Source organism: Saccostrea cucullata, unplaced genomic scaffold (assembly GCF_032062105.1).
Source record: "Saccostrea cucullata isolate Sc308-1 unplaced genomic scaffold, CSIRO_AGI_Scuc_v1 ctg1058, whole genome shotgun sequence".
Taxonomy (NCBI): Eukaryota; Metazoa; Mollusca; class Bivalvia; order Ostreida; family Ostreidae; genus Saccostrea; species Saccostrea cuccullata.
In genome coordinates this window covers 46,126-68,998 of record NW_026934013.1, presented here as the reverse complement: position 1 = coordinate 68,998, position 22,873 = coordinate 46,126, and the positions used below count along the sequence as shown (strand labels likewise).

Genomic DNA, 22,873 nt, shown 5'->3' with positions numbered 1-22,873 from the left:
TGAACAGATTATTATTACGTTACAGCTCTGCTTTTGTATCTACACTTGTATATTTAGTCTCGTTCAACCAGACCCTCGGCTGTCTCCGTAAATCTCCGACCATCCAGAGGGTCCAGACTCTCTGCTGGTCGGAGTTTACGGAGACAGCCGAGCGTCTGGTTGAACGAGACTATTGTATATTATGATTCAAGCATCCAAATCCAGCCCATCGTCAACGATACATGTATCTACAGGTAATAGATGAGCCATGCCTTATAGATGTACCCATCAACTTGGACAGTCTACCATCAACCCGTCAGGAAAGGACCAACTACGATTTATTAGGTATTTATTTCATGAACATTTTATCACATGATAATACTTTTTTGTATTTTATTAAAATGCATATATAATTTTTAGAACTATGAGTTGAATTGCATGTTAAAAAAATAATCAATTGTATTTCAAAGGTTTCGAATTAATTATAAGATAAAATGTAATTTATGAAAGACATGAAAATTTTCGCCCCCGTTTTATCCCTCCCCTTTTTCTCCACTCACAGGTGGGGCGAATTCAAGACTAGGTTAATTTGAAACGGGGCAAAATTATTTGCAAAAGTACGAAAAAACGGTTACCCTGTTTACAGTATTTAATATAGGGTTGGCATCACAGGATCAACGGCAAGACTGGGCATCGTTGATATGCACCTTTTACAAGTTGCAGCAGGAGACAAAATCAAGGTGGTGGAAACCAGGGTATCCAGCAACAATATACTCTCCCCCCCCCCCCCCCCCCCCATCTGAAAGTGGGGGGGGGGGGGGGGCTAATGCCCCTGCTGCCTCCCCCCCCCTCCCCCCCCCCCTTGTGACTACGCCTATGACAAAAATAAATTTGACATTAGCATTTGGGTTAATCTAAATGCAAGCTATCCAAGACAGAGTTACAGGTAATGGGGATTTTAAAAATGGTGCGAAACCACTCGGTGCGAATACGTCATCAGGGCAAACCCATCTTGTTACCGAACCAGGCTGTAGCCATCCGAGAGGCTCCGAGTGGATTTTTTCGACGGTATAGGCCTAAATCCCTAATGTAATATTAATATTTTATTTTAAAAAATTGCAACCATAATAAAGGTGAGTAGCGTTAGTTTTGTCCTAGCGGTTAGATATTTGATAAAACGCATATTTCCTTACGAAATTAACTATGTGAAAAAAAGTTATTTATAGCACAGGGGATTTTTAAGCTGCATGGCTCCATTGCTGGCATGAAGAAATTCTGTTTACTATAGGTCTGTAGGTGTCTTCATGTTTGTCATTTCATCTTGTTTTCATTGATACAAGTAGGATATAGTCGAGTTTTGAAGAGAAATTGAAATATTTTTATGTTTATAAGTCTATTATATATATGATTATATAGATCCTTCATCCACATTCAACCGACACTTCACATCACTTATTTTTCTTTTATAAAAATTATAGGGTCTGTAGCTTACTCCCTACCGCGTGTTTTATTAGGTAGGCCTAATGGGTTATATTTTTTTATTAAAAGAAAAATAAGTACATTTAACGTCAGGTGCCTGTGACTTGATATGAATGTCAATAATTCTTGGAAATCTAGCTTTTTTGTAATCGAGGTATAAGAATTTGTAAAAATTAATTCAGGACCTTGCACACTTTTTTGTGTGCAATAAATTTACAGTTTTTTTCAATTGGTGGCACCATGGCTCGATCTCTGGTCTGTCAATATAATTTTCTTCAGAGAGCTACAGTTCTGCAGCTAGGGGCGAAGGGGTTCCATGTGTAATCATGGTAATGGTTTGGGCCCTGGATATAATTATTTGCCTGGAAAGCTCAGTCGGTAGAGCTGCAACTGACTAGTGATCATGTAGGGGTCATAGGGGTTCCTGGTCCAGCCATACATTTTCTCCTTTAATTCCTATTACAGATTTGGTGCCTTTGACCACCCCTAAAATTGCACTGGTGTTTTAACATTTTAAGTCCTGCCAGGGGCTAACAAGAAACTTGGGTTGTGTCTTTGAGGGTGAAGACCATTTAAGGAGGGAGGAATGTTATGGATTAGGCTCTGAATATCCACTTGGATAGTTCACTCCATAGAGCACCTGACTAGTGAAGCAAGGGTCCTGGGTTTGATTCCAAGTCCTGCCATACATGTACATTTTCTCCTTACCTCTTACAATTATGAATATATGCAGTCTTTAGTTTTGCTACAGTACATTTTTCATTGTAATTCACATAAATTATTGTTCCGAAATTTCTGTAAAAAATTTGATTAGAGAGTAGGGGGCGGAGCTTTGTTCTTTGCTCCCAGAGTGTCCTTCCGGAATTTTTTTTCATATCCCAACATCACCACTTGCTGGTCAAGGTCTGTTTTGGTCACAGGCCTTTATATCGCTTAGAAAAAAAATTGAGGTGTTGGGGAAAAAAAAATAAAGGTATGGAACTCTTTTCGTGGGGTACCTACTTTCACCAATAATATTCTTTTAAATCAAATGCTTTACAATTTTACTTTCTATCCATATCTATTCAAATATTAAATATCTTCATTACTACCAAAGTTCTTTCCGTAATTCCGTATACTTCTCGAGATATTCTGAAATCAATTCCCAAATTGAAGAGAAATTGAAATATTTTTATGTTTATAAGTCTATATATATATATAAACTGTAAAATAAAATATTTTCAAGGGTTCAAACTTTGGTGGTTTTTAGGAAAATATATTGGTTCATTGGTATTTGATTATGTGGTAGAAGTATTGATTTTCACTAATTTTCATGGGGGTTTTATTTTCGTGGTTTTCAAGGTATGTAGAGACCCAATAAATTTGTTGGTCTCTTCATACTTTTAAAACCACGAAAATAAAACCCCCACGAAAATTTTTGTTTTCTCAGTACATAATATTGAATCCTGAAGATTTTGGTACTTAATTATACCATTAGTTTATTTAACAGGTTTGAAGTATAAACAAAGACAAACATGGGGAAAATTGATGATAAAACGAGACCAAGTGATGCTTTATTGAGAGGTTTCACAAGTAGCAGCAATGACAATGGTTAGTACATTAATATATTTTCTCTTTCAAGTGAATTAGTTGAAGCCGATTTTTTGAAATGGATAAAAACACTATTTCTTGTTAAATGATAATTAGCCAAGCTCACGGGCATACACTGTAACAGCAGTAAACATTGATTGACAATAGGTGATATTCTAAAGAAATAGTGACTGCACAGAATTTGTGCATGCAAGACTTTCAGGACAGTATAATATACACTGTAATAAATACTGCATGATGTTGATGGTAACATAAAAAGTTTTCACCCTTCAAAAACTATTGTCAGTCTTGGCTGCACTTCTGTTGACAAAGCTAGGTTTTCTTGTGGTGTAAATTCAAATGTGAATTTATCAGAATCAGAAAATATTATTTTGAGTCGAATGATTATAACAGAAACATATTAAGCTCTGTAGAGCTTTTGACCGACATTATATTAGTACTACATATTATATAAATATTGCATGTAGTTGAGTGTAACATTGAAAATTTTCACCCCAAGAAAACCATTGTCAACCGAGGCGCAGCCGAGGTTGACAATGATTTTTGAGGGGTAAAAATTTTCAATGTTACACTCAACTACATGCAATATTTATTATATTATACTGAATGTTTTATACAAATACATATAACAGTGAACCGTGCGCGCATAAATTCAGCGCAGTCGCTATTTTTTGGATTACCACCCGTCGTCAAGCAATGTTGACTGTTGCTACGCAGGAGGGCGTGGCTTCATTATTCAGCTGGTAGTAGTGATTTTTATCAAATGTTTCTCGACGAATCAGATTCAAGTAATTTACATGAAAGTATAATATCATAAATGACTATATACACATATATTATGGTTAAAAAATTATATTTTTTTCTCTAGATTCTGAGTACAGTCAGGATCCACTGAGGCTAAAGTTAATGAAAAAACTTCAAAATCATGGCATTCAAGCAGAGAGTGGGACCCCATCAAACCTTGTTAGGACAGAATCTTCACCAGTAGAACATTTAATGGGTGACTTACTCATAGTTTAGTAAAAATAAATTGCATTACTAATGATTGCAAAGAATGGTACATGTACAGTACATTGTAAAACTAATACACCAAGGATGGTTTAGGGATTTGCCCATGTTTTTATATCTACAGAATACAAAAGCATAAGACTTATAAATAATATTGTCTGACTAAGTATTGCAAATGTACCACTTCATGACTTCATGTACTACTTGTACAACACATGCACAATAAGGCTTCAGTATCAAGTTATCAGTTCACAAAATATTGTTTTGTAGGACAAATGTTGGACAACCAACGTGGCACCCTTGATGTCCTGGTTAGAGGAAATAGAACTGAGGTGTCCTCTCCCTGTATAGGTATTTCAGGTAAAACTGAGAACCAGCTGGATCAAGGTACATGCTGTTAACATATATAATTAACAAAAATGAAAACAGAATAATAAAAGAAATCCTTCAAGGTCTTTTAATAAGTAAACATTGGAACCACAATGAGACATTGGAAAGTGGTCTGGTCTATTTGGTTTATTTGCTTTAATTTCTTTTTATGAATTCCATTCTTAATAATCATGTCAGTTACGGTTCCTCAAATTATTTACAGGGATGAAAATAAAATCCTGGAAAACAAGACTAGAAGAATCTTTTTCTGGGATGTTGCCTGCTTCAGTGAAGCCAAATCTGCCAGGACCTACATGGATCAAGAAAGTTCATCCAGATCTAGCTATAATAAAATTTGTTCAAGGTGATTTTTTACCTGTTTAAAAATATTGAAATATAATATTTGGTGCATGTATCAGCATTTCTGTCTGTCTGGAGACTTCTGCATGGATTTGTCTAAAAGCTTGTACACTCACTATTCACCATATGAAATTGTACCTTATAATTTCATCTGGATTAGAAAAAAAATATTCATCTGGCAGATTCCTATTAACTCACCTCGCAGCACAGTTAAGGTTACAGTAAGTAGGCGGAGCCTAATTTGTACGGGAAATGTTTACTATGATGTCACGCATAATACAAGGTCTTCAAAATACCACAAAATGAAATTATTTGCTATTTCAAACAGCTAGATAGCTGTATACTACATACAAACTTACTGTTACATGCAGTTTTGTCGTTTGTTAAATCCCACACAACAGTATATAAACGATGCATCGATCGCAATGCACTTGTCAATTTGACGTCATCTCGCAAAAATGACGCAGTTTTTACACAGTGAGAAGCCGATCAAGTCATATTTTGTACAATGAAAAATGTCTTTTGTTCTGAAATAAAATATTATTTGCTGTAAAATAAAAAGCCATTAACTTGGATGCGATGTCGATTTTAGTATTTTATCTATAAACTGTACGTGCATTCTCCAGACTAGCGATACTGTCGTGTCTTTGTATGCAGATTCATTGAAAAAGTAATGGAAGGGTCCTAATAAATCGATTTATTGCAAGGGCATACCCTCAATGTATGTCGTGAAAATTTTACACATAAACTCAAGAAGCATTAAGATATTTGAAAAGTGCTGCGAACCTCTTGAAATCTTGCAAATAAATTAATTATAGCTATATTTACATGTAATGTAGTTGACCTGCAAAATATTCGATCTGACGTCTAAAAAATTAAATTTTACCAATTAAAAAGGGGAATTTATATAGGTTCGCAGCACTTTTCACAAACTACATATAGTGCTGAAAAGGATTATAAAATAAACTAAGATTTTTAACTTAGTTATGCCCTTGCAATATTGAAATTTATAGATGACCTCTAAACTGCATGTATAATTGCCAAAGTCATGTGACGTCGACATCATATGACAAGTCTAAATAAAAAAAATCTAAATGTCCCCAACATGTAGATTTAAACCACATAACATTTTTTTAATATCAGCGAATTCCTAAAAAGATTCGCCTATTCTAATAAAGTATGTATTTTTTATCTTAAAAAATCGCCGATAATTCCATTTGTAACCTTAACTGTGCTGCGCTGTGCTGAAATCTCAAATGAACTTTTATGATCACATTTTGTCTATGATATTTCTGTATAGCTATCCTTATGTAAACTTGTCATATTTTCGATAATTCTTCTCAAGAACTAATGAGCCAATTTTATCCACTAATGAGCCAATTTTATCCAAACTATAATGCCACAAATTATCTTTGGGTAAAGGGGATTTATGGCTAATCTTTTTAAAAAACTTTTGATCCCATTATTTCAGACACTGAGAGGTTTAGAATCATCAAATCTTGTAAGTTGATGCATCTTGGGGCCTTAAAACATATTCATAAACATGATAAAAATTAAGTCACTGTGACCTTTTTTAACTTTGCAGGCATTTGTTTTCAATTTATTTAAAAGGCATATATTGAATACTATTAGACCTATGATCATCAAATTTTGTCAGTTGATGCCTCTTGGGTCTTCAGAAAATGTCGACCAACTTTCAACATTTTATGGCTATATTTAAGTATCTCAGGTACTTATAGGCTTAGAATCATCAAACTTTGTCAGTTGATGCATCTTGGGTTTTAGGAGATTGACGACCAAAAAATAGGTCATGGTGACCTATTTTTGACATTGTATGGCTGTATTTACTTGTCTTGGGTACTTATTGGCTTAGAATTATCAAACTTTGTCATTTGATGCATCTTGGGTTTTTGGAGCATGTTGACCAAAACAATAGGTCACAGTGACCTACATTTGAATATCTCAGGCACTGATTGGCTTAGAATCATCAAACTTAGTCAGTAGATCTTCTTTTGACATTATATGGCTGTATTTACTTATCTTGGGTACTTGTTGGCTTAGAAACATCAAACTTGGTCAATTGAAGCATGTTGGGTTTTCAGAGAATGATGATTGAAAAGGAGGTTACGTTGACCTACTTGTGACATTTTATGGCTATATTTATGTATTCTCGGGTACTTTATGGCTTAGAATTGTCAAACTTTGTCAGTTGACGCACCTCTGGTTTTTGGAGAATGTTGACCAGTAAGTAGGACTCCATGACCTCTTTTGAATATCTCAAGTACTTATTGACTAAGAATCATCAGTCTTTGTAAATTAATGCATCCTCAGAAAATTTCAATCAAAAAGTGGGTCACCATGACCTACTTATAGTATTTTATAGTTACATTGGAATATCTTCAGTCCTAACTGGCTAAGAGTCATCTAACTTTGTTGATGCATCTTGGGTCTCAGTATAGATTGTATAATTTATCAGAAGAGCGATTCAAAACCCTTGGGCCATCCTTAAAAAATTGTTTGTTTGGAATTGCCGCCTAGGGGTTTTCAGACCCAGGAGGGAGGGAGGGTTTTTTTTCTTACAAATTGAAGCTAAGGCCTAAATGATTACAAATAAAAGTCTCAATGAACATGATGAACAGTGGTGATTTTCATTAATTACTTTATTTTATAAATTTTTTTTTGGTCTGATTTTAGAAAAAATAAACACAGAATGGAACTCATACATCAATCTAAATTTAGTTGTTGGATCTCCTCATTTATTAAAACTTGAAAGTCAATTTCAGTGTCAAATTTCTAGTTTATTTCAACAATCTTTTTTAGACAATAATTTTATCAGTCTACTTCATAGTATTTCTCTTTGAAATTTAGCCCTTTGTTAAGACAACCCTTACAAACAGTGCAAACCACACAAAATTTCTTAAGAATATTTGTGAAGTTTTGTGGAAATGCGGGAGGGGGTGCTTGGTATGTTCTAGTGTTCACCATGAATCAGTTTTAGATTATGATTCAAAGAATTATCATACTGACATACAACATTAATATTTTTTCTCTAGTATTTGGTATAAAACATTTCTGATCCATGAAGTTTTTTAACTGGGAACTGCCAAACGGTCATTTTTAATTTCAACATCACAGACTAATCATGCTAATTGAATTAGCCTATCAAGTTCAATGTGCAATCTATTACAATTATAACTTTTTCCAGGTATCAGTGTTTCATTCCATAGAATTTTTTATTCCCCTTTTATTGTCATGGAGATGCATAGATATTCTCCTCTTCAATGCTTGAATGTTTTCACATCCACAGATCCAACCTGGTCTGACATTTTGGCGGCCTTCATTTTGTCAAATCTCCCACCTATAATTGCTAAATCGAAAATACTATGAAGAAAGCGTTTTATTGACAGGTGTTGTTAAATTAATGTGAGCTCAAACCCGACTTTTCGACGAATGAACTAACTTGTAACAAACAATGTAAGACAATAAAACGGTAAAAAAAAAAATTTGCAATAGTTTGCCGATAAAATTTTTTGAGTGGGGGGTATTTCATTGAGGCGGACAGCAATTCCAAACAAACTTTAATTTTATTTTGGCCTTGGGCATCTTGTTTTCCATACATAGAGTAAAATTGTCATTTTTTTTATAAAACCTTTTCTAGGACTTCCAAAAACTTTGAATCATATTAAGATGAATAAAATAAAAATTGTGTCATGATCAATTTCATTTTCAAGCTTGATAATAATGCATTTTAAATTAAATATTAATTATCTTTTTGAGTTATCCTTCCTTGCTGAGGATCGGATATCCTTAAGCTATATGTTTTCAAAAATAATTACCATATTTTTATGCCCCCCTTCAAAGAAGGAAGGGCATATTGCTTTGTTGCTGTCTGTGGATATGTCGGTTGATTTGTCGGTCCACTTAAGTATCCGTTCATTTTCTTTGCAACTGTTGCACATACTGAAATGAAATTTGGCATATATACAGGTATATCACATGAATATCTAGGTCAAGTTCTCTTTTGGGTATGATCACACCATTTTTTACAGTTATGCCCCTTGGACTCAGCAAAATTCCAATTATTGGCAGTTTCTCTTCATTTTCTTTGCAACTGTAGCACATACTGAAATGAAATTTTGTATACAAATATCAGATGAATATCTTAGTCAAGTTCTGTTTTGGGCTCAATTGTCGTGTCGTGTCCTTTTGGACTTGGAAAAATTCCAATTTAGGGGGAGGGGGGCATAAGTGTTTTACAAACTTCTCTTGTTAAAAATATGTCTCTTGTATGCCAGGATTTGCAAAAAATCCAGGCATAATACACCTCTGAATTTTGTACGGGTCCTCTATCTCTATGGTTTATGCCCATTTTGGAGAGTTTTAGTTTTTTTTAAAAAAAATTACTTGTCTCAAGGCAAAAAGATAATGCACTTTATGAATGGAAAGTATTTATTACTATTGTTTTTGAAGAGACAGAAAATTATATCTTGTCATAAAACATGAACATGTAAAATGCAATTCAATTTATTCAGTTATTTTAAAATTCCATGTCTTAGAGAGTATAAAGAAATACTTGTGACATGTGTACGCTGTTAGTGTCAAGGGCTATTAGCCCTGATTGTTGTGTTTTCAAGACATTTTAAATTAGGGAATAACTATCTTCTAATTTTGTATTTGCTACCGTTAATGCTGATTTAACAGTCGCAAACTGAGTTTTACCGGCGACGTGTAAGCGGAGTTGGTAAAACAGATGTTTGCGACCGTTAAATAAGCATTAACGGTCACAAATACCAAATTAGAAGATAGTTATTCCTATTCTAATGCAATCCATGCATTTTGTTTGTTGTTTGCGTCTCATTTTGTTGAATTTTGTTACATGAAATATGTCACAGAGCATTGTATTTTTGCGTCGCTCTATTATGACGTCACAATGAAAAAGCTTTCATGCTCGTTAATGCTCGTTTTACTGCTTCAAACATCAGTGCATTAGCCAATCAAAGAGTGTTTTACAAAACAATTGCATTAGAATATAATTTTTTTTCTATAATTCTAGGAATAAGAAAATACCTTTCCAAAGAGCATGGAAAAGTACATATATGTCGCACCTTTTTAAAGAACTTAATGGCAGCAACTGTGATGTGTACCAAACTCTTTGACACCAAATGGGGTTTTATAACTTTTGGTTTTTTTATGTGTCTGCTCTTCAGCACGGTGAGTGATATTCTCAAAATGGACATATTTTTCTAATCTAAAGAGCTGTTAAGTGAAAGTTGTCTCCTCTATGCCTTCTTTCTGCTGTAAACCAACTAATATTGCATCATTTTTTATTCTGATTCTTCAATTTAATTTGATTTAATCTGTGATGATTAATTTTTGTGAATAAAGAAACATTCTCTACAAATAGCAAGCAAAATGATTGGTTCTTTGCGATTAATATTCGTGAGTCCAAGTAGATACTGTAGACATTTCCTACTTTTCAAGATATGTTATGATTACTGTCATAAATAATTTTGAAATTTCTTTAAAACTATCAGAATGTACTCAGGATCCATGAAAAAAAAGCAATGACATAAATTATGTTATTTATCAGAAATATAATTTTCAGTAAGAAAATTGAAAATATTTCAGGCCGGATCAACTGAGGTGACTGAAGAGTGCCTTATGTCAACCATAAAAACTATAAGGAAAGCTTCAAAGTGCCCTACAAACAGAAGTGATTGGGACAAAGCTGCAAACCTTATGAACTGCCAAGGTTTAGTTCCATCCCAGTGTACCACCTTAAAATACCACTGTGTAATGAATGGTTTTGGTAATGAAACAATAGAAGTTTGTGCAGTTCCCAAATACATTCAACCTGGTGAGTAAATTGTAAATCGTGTTCTAAAAAAAACTATATACCAGTAAATATAGGTTTCCCCCTTTTATTTTTATTCAAAATGATTTTGTTTCTGTTTTCTTAAGGTCAGACGAGACGTTCCTCAAAATATGTTTTGTATATCTTCTTAATGTATGAAAAAAAATCAAAATTTTAACAACATTCTGATTTCTTAACCAGTTTCTAAACGTCTTTACAAAATTCAAACACTTCAACATTTGAAACTGGAAAATTATTTTTCTTCGCAAAAGGATTATATAAGGAAAACTACCCCTGGTATTTCGCAGAAATGCCTGGTAAGGTACCTCAATTTTTTGTGAGTAAACATGTTTAAGTAGCAATTCTTCAATGACTAAATCTTGGAAAATTTTATCTATTATTAAGGAACGTCTCGTCTGTCCTTAAATGTTTTTGTTAGAAAACATATTTTTAAAAAAGGCATGTATAGCAGTAGATGAAATATATTTAAATCTAAAATATATATTTAATATCCTTGCACTAATATTGAAAAATTGTCCTTACCAGACACTCACTGGCTCCATAGCAATTTCCAAAATTACAAAACATAATGGATTAGATACTGTCAGTGATAACATTTTAATCTCTATACAATTGAATTTGCTAGGAAAAGGACTAAAAATCACATTGTATTAAGTTAAATTTCAGAATGCTGAACATCCAGATAAAACAAGTTTCATTGTTACCTTGATTTAAAAGTTAGACCTCCTTTTAAAAAATTCTAATATTTTCTAAAAAAAAATTAAACGAGAAGAAAAAACAATCATATTGTATGTGTACTTATCTGTGACAAAACCTTTCTGATAATTTTTGACTTCATTTGACCTAGAACTTTTTTTTTAAATGTAATTATCTTTAATTTTGATGTACATTACCTATATTACATCTGTCATCTTAACATTTTATTTAAAAAAAAATTATTGTTGAGATCTAAACTTGTAATCACAAAATTATAATACATTTATTGATGTTGAATTTAATAGTGAAATTTATATTTATTATGCCCCCCTTCAAAGAAGGGAGGGCATATTGCTTTGCTGCTGTCTGTCGGTCGGTCTGTCGGTCCATTTAGTTTCTGTTCATTTTCTTTACAACCATTGCACATACAGAAATGAAATTTGGTATACAGGTATATCAGATGAATATCTAAGTCAAGTTTTGTTTTGGATACGATCGTACTATTTTTGACACAGTTATGCCCCTTGGACTTAAAAAAATTCCAACTATTTGCAGTTTCTGTTCATTATACCCCCCGCAAACGAAGTTTAGGGGGGGGGGTATATTGGAATCACCATGTCCGTCTGTCCGTCTGTCCGTCTGTCTAGCTGTCTGTCTGTCTGTAGACGAGAATTTGTCCGGACCATTACTCAGAAACTATTGGAAGGATTTGTCTGAAAATTTGTACACATATTATTCACCATATGAAGTTGTGCACCTGATATTTTTCATCTTGATTGGATTATTATTTTGAATTTTACAGGTGTTTTTTCATTTTTATTTTGGGGTTTTTCTCAGAAACTATTACAAGGATTAATCTGAAAATTTGTACAATTATTATTCACCATATGAAGTTGTGCACCTGGAATTTTCAACTCTTTTTGTTCATTTTTCTGCATTTTACAGGTTTTTTAAAATTTAATTGACTTGTTCATTTTAGGCTCATGTATAAGGTTTTAGACATAGAATCTAGAATATCTGTACAAAAACGTGAACTACAGATTAAAACTACTCATAAAAACTTAAGAAAAAAGAAACATCAAGTGTTAAAAACAGTTTTTATATTGCACAGAAGATAATGTAATTTCATTTGTCTCTTGGGAATAATGACTGGACATGCATCCAGTTAAAGATAAATTAATGAGTTTGGTGTTGGAAGTTGTTTAGGCATATCTCTTATCAAGTGTGTGTGTGTTATCAAATCTTCAGGGAATAAGGCACAAGAATTAAAGATCTCTCTTCTCTTATTCTCTTAATTGTAATTTATTGTCTGTCAAAACACTTCATTACTGGATGACCAGTTCTTTATTTTCAAAATGCATTTCAAATTGATATATATCAAGATTGATTTGATTTTGTATAATGGTGTTTTTTTTTCAACAATCAGTTTGCAGAGTGACATAACACATAATTAAGTCTTCCGTTCACAACGGAAGACTTATAGTGTTTGTATTGTTTCTTTTTATTATTATTATTATTCCTCCTAAATTTTGTGAGCGCGATTACTCAGAGATGGTTGGATAGATTTTCACAATTTTTTACAGGATAGTAGCCAGATATGTGAAGTTTATATAAAATTCTGTTTTTTGAAATATTCACTTCCGGTCCGAAGTTATGGCTAAATTTCCAAATTTTAAATTGACTTTTGTCCAGAATTTTTCTCAAGAACAGGTTGTGGTAAAAATGTGGAATTTCTGGGACTCTTAGATCATCACATTCTCTTTGTTTTGATGTATTTTTCGTGTGTTTCCGTTACTTCCTGTCCGAACCGGAAGTGAATTTGTGTTTCGGTCAATTTTCGACTTTTTTGTTTTAAATAATTTTTTCAAGATATTTCTGGGTATAATAGAGATATGTCCACAATAGCTAAATATATAATTTGTTTTCAAATCAGATCACACATTTTGTAGATTTTGGTTACTTTCGTTTTGCATTTATAAAATCAAAGTACTGAAAGTACTAAAAGGGCATTTCTTACTTTTAATTACATGGAGGTTACGTTTACACGTTTTTCTGCATACAAAAACCAAAACATACAGACATATTTATATTAGGAGTAAGATACCATAATTGCAATGAAAATCAAAGTACCTAAAGTACTGAGAGGACTGATTTAGATATCAACCTTTTTCTCACTGAAGTGTACATGTACATGTATGTAGTATAAGCAGGCATGTTTTCCTACACATAAACATCAATGCATACAATAAGTTGCCTATGGAAGCTTATTTTTGTCAGTCAATAAAAATCATAGTACCACAAGTACTGAAAGGATATTAACTATATTAGTTTACTTTGACTTATATATACATGTAAATCTTTCTTTGACAGCAAAAATTAATTCAATTCATATAAACACGTAATATAACTTGTCATGTGTTTTCATCAAGGATTGTGAATACTTTTATTTTTGTAGTGAAAATCAAAGTACTGCAAGTGCTGAGACGTTGTCTTCTAGATACTCCACATTTATAATTTTAATTTAAAGAAAGTTAGAATTTGCTTCTTATCAAAAAAAAGCATGCATAAGAACAACAGATGCATTCATTTTTGCAGTAAAAATCAAAGGACTGCAAGTACCGAAATGACATACTTAGTTTCTTACAATTTTAAATTTATTAAATAAAATGTACACGATTCTCTACATACAAAAAACAATGCAGACGGTATCATACAGGAACGGAAGACTTTTTTGTTGCCATGGCAACAAGAGTCTAGTTGCAATATATTTTTTTAATGCAGTAATGAAGAAAAATTAAATGAAAAAAAAAAAGTTACAATGGGAATTACATTAATGTATTAGTATTGTTGTTTCATTTGGTTGCACCTCCGTTTCATTCATTAAGAAACATGATGAGCAATTTTATTTCACTTGAAATTTTTTTAAGTAAATTGTGAACATCTCTAGATCCATAAAGTATTTTTGAATTGGCACCTTCTCTGAAAAACCCAGCGGGGGGTATTTGTCCCTACTGGACAGTTCTAGTTTTCTTTGGAGAGGTTGCACATATTGAGATGGAATTTAGTATACAGATTAGTCAGATGAATATCTAGGTCAAGTTCTGTTTTGGGTAGGATCGAGCCATTTTTGACAGAGTTATGCCTCTTGGACTTAGAAAAAATTCCAACTATTTGTAGTTTCTGTTCATTTTCTATGGAGAGGTTGCACATATTGAACATGTTGAAATGGAATTTAGTATACAGATTAGTCAGATGATTATCTAGGTCAAGTTCTGTTTTTGGTATGATTGCACCTTTTTAGCTCACCTGAGCTGAAAGTTCAAGTGAGCTTTTCTGATCACATTTTGTCTGTGGTCCGTCTGTCTAGCTGTCCGTCCGTCTGTCTGTCTGTAAACCTTTCACATTTTCGACTTCTTCTCAAGAACCACTGGGCCAATTTTAACGAAACTTGCCACAAAGCATCCTTTGATGAAAGGGATTCAAGTTTGTTCAAATGAAGGGCCAAGACCTCTTCCAAGGGGAGATAATTATGAATTGATGAAAAATTAATGGTATCTTTTAAAAATCTTCTTCTCCAAAACCACAGGGCCAGGAAAGATGAAACTCATGTTGAATCATCTTCAGGTAGTGTAGATTCAAATTTGTTCAAATCATGACCCCCGGGGGTAGGACGGGGCCCAAAATGGCCGACCAAAGTTTTACATAGAAATATATCGGAAAATTCTTTAAAAATCTTTTCAAGAATTACAAATCCATAATTGATCATATTTATACAGAAGAATCCTTAGGTAATGTATATTTACATTTGTTCAGATCATGACCCCCGGTGTTAGGGTGGGGCCAAAATGGACGACCAAAGTTTTACATATTTATATATAGGAAAATTCTTTAAAAATCTTCTTCTCAAGAATGACAAAGCATGCATAATTGATCATATTAAATTGAAGCATCCTCAGGAAGTGTAGACTCAATTTTGTTCAAATCATGACCCCCGGTTGTAGGGCGGGGCCAAAATGGCCGACCAAAGTTTTACTTAGAAATAGAGGAAATTTAAAAAAAATCTTCTTCTCAAGAATGACAAAGCCATTATTGATCATATTTATATAAAAGCATCCTCAGGTAGTGTAGATACCAGTTTATTCAAATCATGACCCTATGGGGTGGGGCGGGGCTAAAATGGCCGAAACAAATTTTTACATAGAAATATATATGCGAAAATTTTTTAAAATCATCTTCTCAAGAATGACAAAGCCATAATTGATCATATTTATATGGAAGCATCCTCAGGTAATGTAGATTCAAGTTTGTTCAAATCATGGCCAGCGGGGGTAGGGCCGGGCCAAAATGGCTGACTAGAGTTTTATATAGAAATATATATAGGAAAATTCTTTAAAAATCTTCTCAAGAATAAGAAAGCCATAAATGATCATATTTATATGGAAGCATCCTAAGGTAGTGTAGATTCAAGTTTGTTCAAATCATGACCCCCGGGGTTGGGGGTCATGATTTATCTGACCAAAGTTTTACATAGAAATATATAGGAAAATTCTTTAAAAATCATCTTCTCAAGAATAACATAGCCATGATTGGTCATGGGACTACTTTTGGATATAAACTATTCAATGATAATCCAATTTCTACTTTTTCCTAGCCACAGTGCTCAGGTGAGCGATGTGGCGCATGGGCCTCTTGTTTGACAGAGTTATGCCTCTTGGACAATTCGTGGGTGAGGGGGACATGAGTGTTTTGCAAGACATCTCATTTCCATTGACATGCCTCTCTTTTAAGTTAAATTAGTAATTTTTTAAAGAGCAATTTGTGAATTATATTTTCCTAACACCGTAAAACATAGAGAAACTCTGCAAACATCTTTCAAATTTGCAAATTCTCTAAATGCTTGCAAGTTTGTATGTTTATCAGCATTTGTAATTGAGAGTCTTGGTTACTGGTAGGGAACTCTCAGTTGCTTCCATACTTTAAATATGCTGACTGAGAAAAACATTTCAAATTCAATTTTTTGGGAAATCTTTCTTATTATACAATTTTAAAGTTGTAAAAGCAAAGGTTTGCAGGGCAAGAGATCTGCGCAGGGGGAATAAGGAAGCATACAAAATATTCTACCTTGGCTAAATCAGTGCTGCATTATGACGTCATAGAAGGCAAGATGACGTCAATTTTAGAAATCAGGTTTTCGTAATATTGGTATTTACCAATGAAACTGAACTCTAGAAAATGATTTGTAATGCTGTAACAGTCATTATGATTGAAATCTACCACTGATGACGTCATATGTGTCCATCGAGTAACTTGGAAATTGATCATGTCGTGTAAAGAGAATTTGGCTTAGACACCATGTATAAAGATACGTAAACTGGAGTTTAAAAGAAAATATTGGAAACATTGTGTTAAATTCATATGGTGTTCAATTAATTAAACAGGTATGCTAATTTATTTTCATCGATTATATTCTCTTTCGAAGACAGTCGCTCATATTATGTATCCCGGTTAGCCTATCTTCCGTCATTCTTGACCAAATAATACAACAGAACAACAATAAGCTGGATATTTCAAAACATACGATTTGTACAGATTGAAACTTTGCGTTTTGACAAACTTGGAAAGTGCTGCTAGAATCCCGAGTTAAGAATGGTTGTACGAATATGTACGAATGGTTGTTTTGAATATGTCTAAAATTCAAAACAAAGGGTAAGGTTTCGTTCGAATATGTGGAATAAATATTTTACGGACAAGATAGTTGGATTCTAGCAGCACTTTTAAGAGAAAATAGATGTTTTTCAGCTATATTACACACTCAAAGATATTATCAAACTACGGGGTATTGTTGTTCTGTAAGCCTTTTTATTAAGGAAAGTTTTGCTATTAATAGAAGTCACGTGATGCCGTGGCGGTGATGCACGTTTTTGCATTAGACACGCTTTTACCTGTATGCAATAGTAAATAACAGTTTATGTTTATCAGTGGTTTTGGTACTTTATTGAACTAAATTTTCTTCAAGAAGTCTAAATTTCCCCAAAAATTACTTATATGCTTCCTTAACATACCCTTGTGCAGTTTCAAAATAAAGTTATCTTGATCAGATCATTACCTTGATTTGTTTTGTGAAATACTTGCTTTTGAATTTTTATTTTATACATTTGATTTATATCAATCTGGATAACATGTGCATTAATATTTTTTTTTATATTTAGGGTATTGTGCAGAATTCAACAAACTAGGCAAAAAAATCCAAAACCACCGTCATTTCTATCCTAAAGGAATTAAAAAAGTTTACATTTCAACAGATATATATAAATGTAAGTTTATTAAAATGAAAAGGTTCATTAGGGCCCCGCAAGGATTTGTGGGTGTCCTATAGTAATCACTCTGTCTGTCTGACCATCTGTCTAGCTGTCATTTCTCCATCCACTAATTTTCTGGGTTTTTTCCTAACAACCTTTTTATGGTTGACCAATTTAGTTCAAATTTGGTATGTTGGTTGAATAGGCAGGAAAACATATTTTGATGCTAAGTTTGTTTCTCTATGTCCTCTGGTTTGAAGCTGGGGTGGTGGGGATAGATTCCTTAACTTTATATATCAATGAATTGGCAAAGAAAAATAACTGCTGAAACTGTGAAAGCTGCAATGAGTTTCTTGGAATTAATAAGCTTTCCTTTTGAAGAAAATCCAAAGCATTTTCTTTATTATCTATTACATTTAGATAAATTAAGGCCCCGCAAGGATTTGCGGGTGCCCTATAGTAATCACTCTGTCTAGCTGTCCATCTGTCATTCTACCGTCCATAAATTTTCTTTTTTTTTCCTAATAACTTTTTTTTATGGTTGCCCAATTAAGATCAAATTTGGTATGGTAGTTCAATAAGCAGAAAGACAAATTTTAATGCTAAGTTTGTTTCTCTGTGTCCCCTGGTTTGGAGCTGGGGTGGTGGGGTATATTCCTTAACTTTATATATTTAAGCATGCTTTGACAAAGAGAGATAACTGCTGAAGATGTTTCCATTGTAAACTGAACACTGCTATGAGTCCCTTGGGATTAATTAGCTTTCCTCCTGAAGAAAATCTAAAGCATTATCTTTATCTGTCACATTAAAATTAAATGCCACCTCTGTCTGCAAATGGAGTTTGTTTTGAAGTTCAGTCAATTTGGAATGCTATGAACACTCTGAAATGTGGATTTAGATATAAATGTTTACAGTTTATACTTTATTTTTGTTAAAACACCCTACACAATGAGTTATGATTTCATTGAATTCTAAAACAAGAAATAGATTAAAGAAGACATATCTTTTATTTTTACTTTTTTTCTCTTTATGTAAATTCAAGAATAATATTCATTTTTAAGGTAGCTGGATAAAAATTCCCATTCTAATATTTATACTTAAAAAGTTCTTATTGTAACTTTAGAAGAAAATGATGATAGAGGTACAATTAATCCTTGGGATTAATTATCTAGCCTGCTGCAGAAACTTTAGTAGGCCTATCTTTATCTGCCATTTTAAGATTAAAATGAAAACCTTTGTATGCAACTGCTGTTTGCAGGTGATGAAGGTATCTTGTTGCATAGATAAGGGAAGCTGATGATAGAAAAGTTAAAGTCATCACATTTATCATAGAATTTGGTTGTTAGATTACCATTAATGTCTTTCAAGTAAAATATTCAAATATGAAACAGAATTGTGTCAAACGAAAGCAAATTTTTTAAGTATGTGAACTATTTCCCCATCAAGGTACATTGTCTATATTAGTATCATCTGATCAACAAATTGACACATTCTGTAAGTTCCTAAATTTAAAAAAAAAAGTCCCACACAATTTATTAATTTTGGCTGTCGCTGTACTTTCATATAATCCTCAAAATTTATAATGAAAATATACACAAGAGTGAAATTTTCAACAGCAGGCAGTCTTAATTAATTAAGGTAATCTGATCCTCAGGTTCATAAAATTAACAGTTAAGGTAGATCACGGGTTGGCTGACGTCACAACTGGATTCGACGTAAAAAGCTTACTACGTTTACAGTATCAAAATACAAACAAGCAAAAAGTATTTCCATCAGTATGCATCATAAAATAAAACAAACATTAAAGCTTGTTTTGTTTGTAAAAATATTTATTTATAATGCAATAAAAAATTAATCAATAAAAAATAAAGGATTAATCAATATCTAATCAATACTAAATTAAATTAAGTGTTATAATGACGTCGCACTAACGTTATATAACGTCTTAATGAAATTATATAATTTATGTTTGTTACAAATTTGTAAAACTTGAAACTTTTTTTGCGAGAAAATGAGCGAGAACACCTATTAATTTTTTTTTAATAGGTCGATTCGAAATTTATCTCACATTCATCGCGTTGAGTAATATAAAATTCGTCTGCGGCGTTTTCATATTATAAGCATGGTTTTGAAATGCGTTTACCGGTGAGAAAGGCGCATTTACTATATATTTCATTGTTATAGCTTCACCAGTTCTCATCAACATTAGTGCCTTTGAAAGACGATAACAATATAACCACGCAGACGAATCTCACAAAAATTTCAGAAAGTAAAATTTAAATCGAGAGGATTGAGTTGACAAATTTTCGGAGAATGTTTTCAGGCAGACAGTAAACCCGTGATCTACCTTAAGTAATTGAAAATACTCATAAAAATATCTCTGAATCCAAAAAGTAATGTAAATTTGCCCACAGTTTTTCTTTAAAGTTAAACATTAAAGTTAATCATGTTATATATGGAAAATTATCCAATCTCCAATATTTACAAAAAGTGAATAGGAATATCAGTTATACATTTTGTATTTGAAAATTGATCAAAAAATATATTTTAGGTTAAAAAACAATAGGTATCCAAGCATTCAGAGAAAGTGCCATGATTTTTTGATCAAAATTTGTCCATTGTCTGTCATAGTTGTTGTGGTCGTCGTTGTAAACTTTTCATATTTACATCTTCTTCTCAAGAACCACTGAGCAAATTTCAACCAAACTTGGCATAAAGTATCCTTGAGTGAAGGGGATTCAAGTTTATTTAAACGAAGGGCCAATCCCTATTCAAAGGGGAGAGAATTCTGAATTAATGAAAAATTTATGGCGTCTTTTAAAATTCTTATTCACCATAACCACTGGGCCAGGAAAGATGAAACTCATGTGGCAGCATCTTCAGGTAGTGCAAATTCAAGTTTGTTCAAATCATGACCCTCGGGGGTAGGGCAGGGACACATTGGCTAAGTTTACATAGGAATACATAGGATAATTCTTCTTCTTCAGAACCATTAAACCAGGAAAGTTGAAACTCACGTGGAAGCATCCTCAGGTAGTGTAGATCCAAGTATGTTCAAATCATGACCCCACAGGGGTATAGGGCTGGGCCACAATGGCTGATCAAAGTTTAACATACTAGGTATATATATGAAAAATCTAAATGTTTAAAAATCTTATTCTTCAGAACCACTGCGCCAGGAAAGGTGAAACTCATGTGAAAGCATCCTCAGGAAGTGTAGATTCAAGTTTTTTTTTTCAAATCATAACCCCCAAGTGTGGGGCGGGGCCACAATGACTGATCAAAAATTTACATATTGGAGAATGCTTCTTCTTCAGAACCATTTAACCAGGACCAGGAAAGATTAAACACAGAAGCATCCTCAGGTAGTGTAGAATCAAGTTTGTACAAATCATGACCCCTGGGGTATGGCGGGGCCATAATGGCTGATCAAAGTTTTACATAGGAATATATAGGAAAAATTTTCTTCTCAAGTCAAGATCAGCAAAGTTAGGATTGGGAATATTAAAATGGAAACATCTTGAGTTTGATTTAATTCAGGTTTGTTCATATCATAACCCCTGGGGGCGAGATGGGGCCATAATGGGCAATCAAATCTTTACATAAATATATAAAGGAAAAATCTTTAAAACTCTTCTTCTCAAGTATAGCAAAATTATACATACACACCTTAATGATATAGTGGCATTCTCTAGTAATAAAAAATTCATATTCTCCCTCCCCCAGCAAGTAAACTTTTCTATACTGGCGTCGGTAGTCCAGTGGTTAAGGTGCCGGACTCCAAACCGAAAGGTTGTGAGTTCGAATCCAGGCCGCGACAAGCCGACGTTGTGTCCTTGGGAAAGGCACTTTACACGAATTTCCTCACTCCACCCAAGTGTAAAAGGGGTACCTGGCTATAGACAGTGAAAGATATTGTCAGAATGTTAGTGTTCTAGCGCTGATAACGGCAGCTTGCACTGAGAAAGATTCTGGATTGTTAAGGTCTGCTGGGGTAATAATGCATTGTAAAGCGCTTTGAGTAGCATTTATGCTAGAAAGGCGCTATATAAATACAATCATTATTATTATTATTATTATACTGAGCTTACTTGTTTTTTAACTAGCCCATGTGTTCAGGCGAGCGATGTGGCCCATGGGCCTCTTATTCTTTGTCTTCTATTTCCTTCATGTATTATATAATACACTGTGTTAAATGTTTTTGCAACCATTGCAAGACATCACAAATCTCTTCTTATTTCATATCATGCTAAATAGCATTGGTATCTAAGGCTCAATTCAAAAAAGTCTTATTTCTCTAAAACTGTATTGATTTCTTTCCTTTTATTAGGTAAAATTGTCAATTTTTCAAAAGACCCTTTATAGGACTTCCAAAAACCTTGAATCATATCAAAATGAATAAAATAAAAATTGTTGCATGAAAAAAATTCATTTTCAAGCTGCAGAATAATGCATTTTGAATTAAATATTGATTTTTGGAGTTATCCTTCCTGGCTGAGGATTGGATGTTCTTGTAGCTTAAAAAAGATTTACTGTAAGCAACATCAATGGTCAGGATATAAAAGTGAGCTCAGATGCAATTCATTTTTTGAGTTGGCTCGCATAGCGAGCTACTCCCTGTCGACATGGCCGTTTCAGAGCTGTAAAATTTTTCACGCATTCATCAAGGTGATCCATACGCCAAATATAATAGTTCTAGCAAAAAATGCTTTGGTTTGAGTGATTGTATAAACTTAAGAGGTAAAAACTGTATAAAATTTCATACTGTAACATTATTTTTGCCTCATATGCTTTTAAAGAAAGTTTTGATTAAATACCTGTTTGATGTAAAATTACTGCGTATGAATATATTGTTCAAGCATGTTAAGCGGATCTAATCTTCCCATCTGAAGTTTATTCATAATTGACCTAGAATACTCCCTAACACAAACACCTGATGCTCTCATTAGCTGCAGCTAGTTGATGTTGAAAATCTATTTTTAGAATCCAGATTTGCTGTGGGAATCTTTAACCTAATTATCCCATAACACTGACCACTTCAGCTAATGTGCTGAAATTCATTATAGAATCCAGTCAAAATAATACGGAAGCCCATTAGTGCCAACCTGTATATATAAAGGAAAAGCAATATACACTTTATTTATGAACCGAACATGGATCAGACATATAATATTCAATCTCTTAAGATGCAAAATAAGCCAAATATATTAAGGTATGG

At 33.2% G+C, this 22,873-nt stretch overlaps 1 protein-coding gene across 1 annotated transcript in view; it reads left to right on the top strand.

The window, feature by feature from the left end:
- The first annotated feature begins 1,260 nt into the window (after positions 1-1,260).
- Positions 1,261-22,873, top strand: part of LOC134239793 (uncharacterized) — a 39,044-nt gene continuing 17,431 nt past the window's right edge. The window contains exons 1-8 of the mRNA XM_062721936.1: positions 1,261-1,318; positions 2,948-3,048; positions 3,917-4,048; positions 4,327-4,443; positions 4,649-4,789; positions 9,839-9,996; positions 10,414-10,642; positions 17,566-17,670. Of these exons, the coding sequence (XP_062577920.1) occupies positions 2,973-3,048; positions 3,917-4,048; positions 4,327-4,443; positions 4,649-4,789; positions 9,839-9,996; positions 10,414-10,642; positions 17,566-17,670 (958 nt within the window). The 5' untranslated portion in view covers positions 1,261-1,318; positions 2,948-2,972. The remainder of the gene's footprint in view (positions 1,319-2,947; positions 3,049-3,916; positions 4,049-4,326; positions 4,444-4,648; positions 4,790-9,838; positions 9,997-10,413; positions 10,643-17,565; positions 17,671-22,873) is intronic.